We start from the raw sequence: 6,811 nt of genomic DNA, 5'->3' as shown, positions 1-6,811 counted from the left end.
TACGAGTATATAGTCGGTAGATACTACTGTAGGCCCAGTAAATACTACTATGGTCAGTAGTTATTAGTCACTAAATACTACTACACAGTAGCTACTACTGGCTCAGTAGATACTACGGTACAGTCAGTAGATACTACTACAGAGTCAATAGATACCACTTCCTCGGTTGTATGTAAGGTGTTGTTAGTATATATACCTACGAGGGGTAAAGATATTTGAGGGGGGGGGGGGGGGGGGGAGACCACAATTTTCGGAAACATTTTTACATCAACTATTTACCCCACACTTTCTACAACTTTTTGGACTTGTGAAAGCCTCTTATATATTTGTTGGTGGAGAAATGTACAAACAGCCCACCGGGCTTTGACAATACCTTAGTATCTGTGTATATATATGTAAGGTTTTTAAGAAATATATTTTTCACCCGGGCAAAGCCGGGTACTTCCGCTAGTTACTTATAAGGGAAACAAATACGAATGAATAACAATTGAATGATTACCAATCTATATAATTACAATACCCTCCCCCTCTTTGCCTCGAATCACTGCACCAGATTGAATGAGATGATGACGTCACCCTGATGCTGCTCTATTTAAGACCGGGAGCAACAAGAGAGCTTCACCATTCTTGCCCGATGAAGCTGATTGTAATTACCAGCGAAACGTCGTGCTACTCAAGTTTTAAAATGCTGTTGATTCTCTCTTCAGCACACCGGTGGGCTAAAGAAGTCAATTAATTTGTCCTTTGAAAACGTGACACATTTTTTACTGTTTGGCCTTGTCGGGTGGTGGAGGGTTACGACACATTTATAAATAACGCGATCAGACCCAAAAAACTAAATTATTATGAATATATGGGGGATCTTTGCCTTTGGGCAGGTGAATAGGCAGGTGGGTGAGGGAGCGGGTGGGGCCGAGTGGGTGGGCGAATTAGCGAGTGGGTGAGTAGGCAGGTGAGGGTGAGGTGGGCGAGGCGGATGGGCAGGGTGAGTGCAGGTGGGGGAGTGGGTGGGTGAATGAGCAGGTGGGTGGGCGAGTAGGCAGGCGAGGGTGCAGGTGGATAGGCAAGCGAGTGGGTGGGTGGGTGGGAGAGTCGATGAGAACGGGGCAGGTGGACGAGAATGAGGGAGGTGGGTGGGGAGTGCCCCCCACCGCCAACACGACGATACCCACTCCAAGCCATTAAAACGTTCGTCATTTATTCATCACAGGTTCCAAGGGAGGGGAAGAGACATTGCCGTGAAGTATGGGAGGGGTGGGGCGTGGGTGGGCGACACACGGAACACAGCAACAGAAACAACAAAGCCCCTCGCGCGTGCCAAACCCCACTCTCTACATCACCTTACCCCACACCACCCCACACCACCCCACCCCCAACTCTAGCCCCTCCCCCCAACCAAGACAATAAAATAAACAGCAAAACTAAACAAACAAAAACCATCATCACTTTGGCAACAATATACAGTACGGAGTCAAGCACGCGTGTGTTGGTGGTGGCGACTGCTATGATGATGGTGGTGGTGATGGTGATAACGCTGATGGATGGTGGTGACGATAGCGGTGATGGTGACAATGATGACGGTGGGTGATGATGATGATAGTGGTTGGTCGTGGTGACGATAGCGGTGGTGGTGATAGCAATGGTGGTGGTGGTGGTGGTGACGATAATAGCGGTGGTGGTGATAGCAATGGTGGTGGTGGCTAAACGATGATAGTGGTGGTAGTGGTGGTGAAGGTGGTGGTGACAGCGCCGGTGGTGACGATGATAGCGGTGGTGAAGGTGGTGGTGGTGCGTCACCTCCTACACTAACGCCTCTGGTGCCGTGAGCACCCTAAGAATCGTCGTCCTCAAAGACTCGGCGCGAGTTGGGGAAGCGGCTGGGGTCGTAGTCAGAGTCGTCCTTCAGCCGCTTCTTGATGTCAGACTTCACCTGGAGGGGGCGGGGGGGTGGATCGAGGGGGGGGGGGGGGGGGGGGGGAGTGACCTCTCCGCACGTCACCCGCCGCCTGTACACGAGTGACGTGTGACGTGTCACCTGCTGCCTGTACGCGAGTGACGGTGCGACGTGTCACCTGCCGCCTGTACGCGAGTGACGGTGTGACGTGTCACCTGCCGCCTGTACACGAGTGACGTGTGACGTGTCACCTGCTGCCTGTACACGAGTGACGGTGCGACGTGTCACCTGCTGCCTGTACGCGAGTGACGGTGCGACGTGTCACCTGCCGCCTGTACACGAGTGACGGTGCGACGTGTCACCTGCCGCCTGTACGTGAGTGACGGTGCGACGTGTCACCTGCTGCCTGTACACAAGTGACGGTGCGACGTGTCACCTGCTGCCTGTACACGAGTGACGGTGTGACGTGTCACCTGCTGCCTGTACACGAGTGACGGTGCGACGTGTCACCTGCTGCCTGCACACGAGTGACGTGCGACGTGTCACCTGCCGCCTGTACACGAGTGACGGTGCGACGTGTCACCTGCCGCCTGTACGTGAGTGACGGTGCGACGTGTCACCTGCTGCCTGTAGGCGGCCTGCGTGGCGTCGGCGTCGCGTGCCAGCGACTCCACGCTGGTCACCGGCTGAGCCCCGGCTCCGCGCGCCGCTCGGCGAAGAGCGTCGGCTAGGGACAGGCGCCCACCCTCCCCTTCCTGCATGGTCTACGGACAGCATCGCAACGTGTCACCAATCAACCACACCGCCACCACCACACCAATCAACCACCACACCACCAAACAACCACACCGCCACCACCACACCATCATCACACCATCCACCACACCAAACAGCAACACCACCACCACACCAAACAACCACCCCACCACACTACCAAACAACCACACCGCCACCACCATCACACCACACCAAACAACGACACCACCCCAAACCACCACACCAATCAACCACCACACCACACCACCAAACAACCACACCATCATCACACCATCCACCACCACCCCACACCACCAAACAACCACACCGCCACCACCACACTAAACAATCACACCTCACCACCACACCAAACAAGCACATATAAAACCTCACCCGCACCTTCCTGCGCTTGGCGGGCATGCCGCTGAGATAGGCGTCGCTGAACGGAGCCTGCGGCTTGATGCGCCGCTGGCTGTGGATGTCCTGCCTCATCACCGGCACCCAGTCCTGCCGGGCTCACCGGGGGGAGGAGGGGAGCATTAGCACGGTGGGCTACGTACTGTGTAAAAGAAGTTCTCACCTCTCTCTCCACACTCCACCTCACTCTGTGTGTGTTCGACAAACTCCACTCAAGACGGCTCCCATCCCATTGCAATCCTCCAAACCACCCCACCCCACCCAACCACCACAGTCTACAGACGGACATCCCCATGTGACCAAGCGTCTGCTATCCCCACACGATCCTCCAAAACCCCACCCCACCCAACCACCAGTCTACAGACGGATGTCCCCGTGTGACCCATGACGTCTCCCATCGCGGTCACCCGAACCGCCCCCACCGCGGCGGTGGTGGTGGTGGTGCTGGTGGTGGTGATGGTGGTGGTGATGGTGGCGGTGCTGGTGCGGTGGTGCTGGTGGTGGTGCTGGTGCTGGTGATGGCGGTGGTGATGGTGGCGGTGCTGGTGGCGGTGCTGGTGGTGCTGGTGGTGGTGATGCTGGTGGCGGTGGTACAGCGGCGGGTGCCAACGACTCACGGGGGGCACCACGGAGGCCCAGGCGTCGCCCACCAAGGCTCCTGCCTCCGCGCCCGTCGCCGCTGCCTCCTCCTCCTCCTGGACAAGCGTCGCCCCCCCCGGCGGCGCTGCGTCCATGGCTACGGGCCGGTCGGCCAGACCCGCGGCCTCTTCCGCGGTGGTGGCCGGCGGGGGAGACTGCATGGGAGCCGACTGACGGTGGCAGCGTTAGCGGTGGTGTTGATTGTAGCATTAGCGGTATTGATGATGGTAGTCGTGTTGGTGGTGGTATTGAGGATGATGTTAGCGGTGTTGACGGTGGTGGTATTGATGGTGGTGGTATTGAGGATGTTAGCGGTGTTGACGGTGGTAGTATTGAGGATGATGTTAGCGGTGTGGACGGTGGTATTGATGGTGGTGGTATTGAGGATGATGTTAGCGGTGTTGAGGGTGGTGGTATTGAGGATGATGTTAGCGGTGTTGACGGTGGTGGTATTGATGATAGTGGCAGTGATGGTGGTAGCAGGGACGAGAGGCAGGATCAGTTTTGGTAAAAAATAAAATTCACAAACTAAGCGGATAAACAGACATTTTTTCCCATAATATTTTCTCTGCATTTCCCCCCCCACCCGCCCATCTATTGGTCTCCGTGTGAGTCTATGGGTCTCTGTGTGTGTATGAAGAGAGAGAGAGAGAGATCGAGGAGCCATTGCCCAAAGTGCAGCCGATCTAATGAAAAGAAATAACAAAAAATTTGTTACAACTGACGCTTCATTGAAATGTGACATTAAGTCGTTACACCGAGGTGGCGAGTCTATGGGTCTCTGCTGTGAGAGTCTATGGGTCTCCATGTGAGTCTATGGGTCTCCATGTGAGTCTATGGGTCTCTGTTGTGTGAGTCTATGGGTCTCCATGTGAGTCTATGGGTCTCTGCTGTGTGAGTCTATGGGTCTCCATGCGAGTCTATGGGTCTCCGCTGTGAGAGTCTATGGGTCTCCATGTGAGTCTATGGGTCTCTGCTGTGTGAGTCTATGGGTCTCTGTTGTGTGAGTCTATGGGTCTCCATGTGAGTCTATGGGTCTCTGCTGTGTGAGTCTATGGGTCTCTGCTGTGTGAGTCTATGGGTCTCCATGTGAGTCTATGGGTCTCTGCTGTGTGAGTCTATGGGTCTCCATGTGAGTCTATGGGTCTCTGCTGTGTGAGTCTATGGGTCTCTGCTGTGTGAGTCTATGGGTCTCTGCTGTGAGAGTCTATGGGTCTCCATGTGAGTCTATGGGTCTCTGCTGTGTGAGTGTATGGGTCTCTGCTGTGCGAGTCTATGGGTCTCTGCTGTGTGAGTCTATGGGTCTCTGTTGTGTGAGTCTATGGGTCTCTGTTGTGTGAGTCTATGGGTCTCTGCTGTGTGAGTCTATGGGTCTCTGCTGTGTGAGTCTATGGGTCTCTGCTGTGAGAGTCTATGGGTCTCTGCTGTGAGAGTCTATGGGTCTCTGCTGTGTGAGTTTATGGGTCTCTGCTGTGAGTCTATGGGTCTCTGCTGTGAGTCTATGGGTCTCTGCTGTGTGAGTCTATGGGTCTCTGCTGTGCGAGTCTATGGGTCTCTGCTGTGAGAGTCTATGGGTCTCTGCTGTGAGAGTCTATGGGTCTCCGCTGTGAGAGTCTATGGGTCTCTGCTGTGTGAGTCTATGGGTCTCCGCTGTGAGAGTCTATGGGTCTCCGCTGTGCGAGTCTATGGGTCTCCGCTGTGCGAGTCTATGGGTCTCTGCTGTGCGAGTCTATGGGTCTCTGCTGTGCGAGTCTATGGGTCTCTGCTGTGCGAGTCTATGGGTCTCTGCTGTGCGAGTCTATGGGTCTCTGCTGTGCGAGTCTATGGGTCTCTGCTGTGCGAGTCTATGGGTCTCTGCTGTGCGAGTCTATGGGTCTCTGCTGTGCGAGTCTATGGGTCTCTGCTGTGCGAGTCTATGGGTCTCTGCTGTGAGAGTCTATGGGTCTCCGCTGTGAGAGTCTATGGGTCTCTGCTGTGTGAGTCTATGGGTCTCTGCTGTGTGAGTCTATGGGTCTCTGCTGTGAGAGTCTATGGGTCTCCATGTGAGTCTATGGGTCTCTGCTGTGAGAGTCTATGGGTCTCCGCTGTGAGAGTCTATGGGTCTCTGCTGTGTGAGTCTATGGGTCTCTGCTGTGAGTCTATGGGTCTCCATGTGAGTCTATGGGTCTCCGCTGTGAGAGTCTATGGGTCTCCGCTGTGAGAGTCTATGGGTCTCCGCTGTGAGAGTCTATGGGTCTCCGCTGTGAGAGTCTATGGGTCTCCGCTGTGAGAGTCTATGGGTCTCCGCTGTGAGAGTCTATGGGTCTCCGCTGTGAGAGTCTATGGGTCTCCGCTGTGAGAGTCTATGGGTCTCTGCTGTGTGAGTCTATGGGTCTCTGCTGTGAGTCTATGGGTCTCCATGTGAGTCTATGGGTCTCCATGTGAGTCTATGGGTCTCTGCTGTGCGAGTCTATGGGTCTCTGCTGTGAGAGTCTATGGGTCTCCGCTGTGAGAGTCTATGGGTCTCTGCTGTGCGAGTCTATGGGTCTCTGCTGTGAGTCTATGGGTCTCCATGTGAGTCTATGGGTCTCCGCTGTGAGAGTCTATGGGTCTCCGCTGTGAGAGTCTATGGGTCTCCGCTGTGAGAGTCTATGGGTCTCCGCTGTGAGAGGGTCTATGGTCTCCGCTGTGAGAGTCGATGGGTCTCTCTGCTGTGTGAGTCTATGGGTCTCTGCTGTGAGTCTATGGGTCTCCATGTGAGTCTATGGGTCTCTGCTGTGCGAGTCTATGGGTCTCTGCTGTGAGAGTCTATGGGTCTCCGCTGTGAGAGTCTATGGGTCTCTGCTGTGTGAGTCTATGGGTCTCTGCTGTGTGAGTCTATGGGTCTCTGCTGTGTGAGTCTATGGGTCTCCATGTGAGTCTATGGGTCTCCATGTGAGTCTATGGGTCTCCGCTGTGAGAGTCTATAGGTCTCCGCTGTGAGTCTATGGGTCTCTGCTGTGCGAGTCTATGGGTCTCTGCTGTGTGAGTCTATGGGTCTCCATGTGAGTCTATGGGTCTCCATGTGAGTCTATGGGTCTCCGCTGTGAGTGTCTACCGAAGGGCCAGGCTCCTCACCTTGACCGA

At 54.9% G+C, this 6,811-nt stretch overlaps 2 protein-coding genes across 2 annotated transcripts in view; both read right to left on the bottom strand.

Annotated features, from left to right (window-relative positions):
- Positions 1-1,179: 1,179 nt before the first annotated feature.
- On the bottom strand, positions 1,180-4,268 carry LOC133361100 (large proline-rich protein BAG6-like). The gene is made up of 4 exons (XM_061579926.1): positions 3,685-4,268; positions 3,050-3,157; positions 2,515-2,658; positions 1,180-1,930 (listed from the first exon to the last, which is right to left on the bottom strand). The coding sequence occupies exons 1-4, from the start codon at positions 3,865-3,867 to the stop codon at positions 1,832-1,834; spliced, it is 534 nt and encodes a 177-aa protein (XP_061435910.1). The 5' UTR covers positions 3,868-4,268; the 3' UTR covers positions 1,180-1,831.
- Positions 4,269-6,798: 2,530 nt separating this feature from the next.
- Positions 6,799-6,811, bottom strand: part of LOC133361210 (zinc finger protein 696-like) — a 68,933-nt gene continuing 68,920 nt past the window's right edge. The window contains exon 9 of the mRNA XM_061580094.1: positions 6,799-6,802. Within this exon, the coding sequence (XP_061436078.1) occupies positions 6,799-6,802 (4 nt within the window). The remainder of the gene's footprint in view (positions 6,803-6,811) is intronic.

The sequence above is a fragment of the Lethenteron reissneri genome, chromosome 71 (genome assembly GCF_015708825.2).
Source record: "Lethenteron reissneri isolate LAM-NWPU_2019-01 chromosome 71, ASM1570882v1, whole genome shotgun sequence".
Taxonomy (NCBI): Eukaryota; Metazoa; Chordata; class Hyperoartia; order Petromyzontiformes; family Petromyzontidae; genus Lethenteron; species Lethenteron reissneri.
Note: the sequence above shows the minus strand (reverse complement) of the source record. Positions and strands in the feature narration are given on the sequence as shown.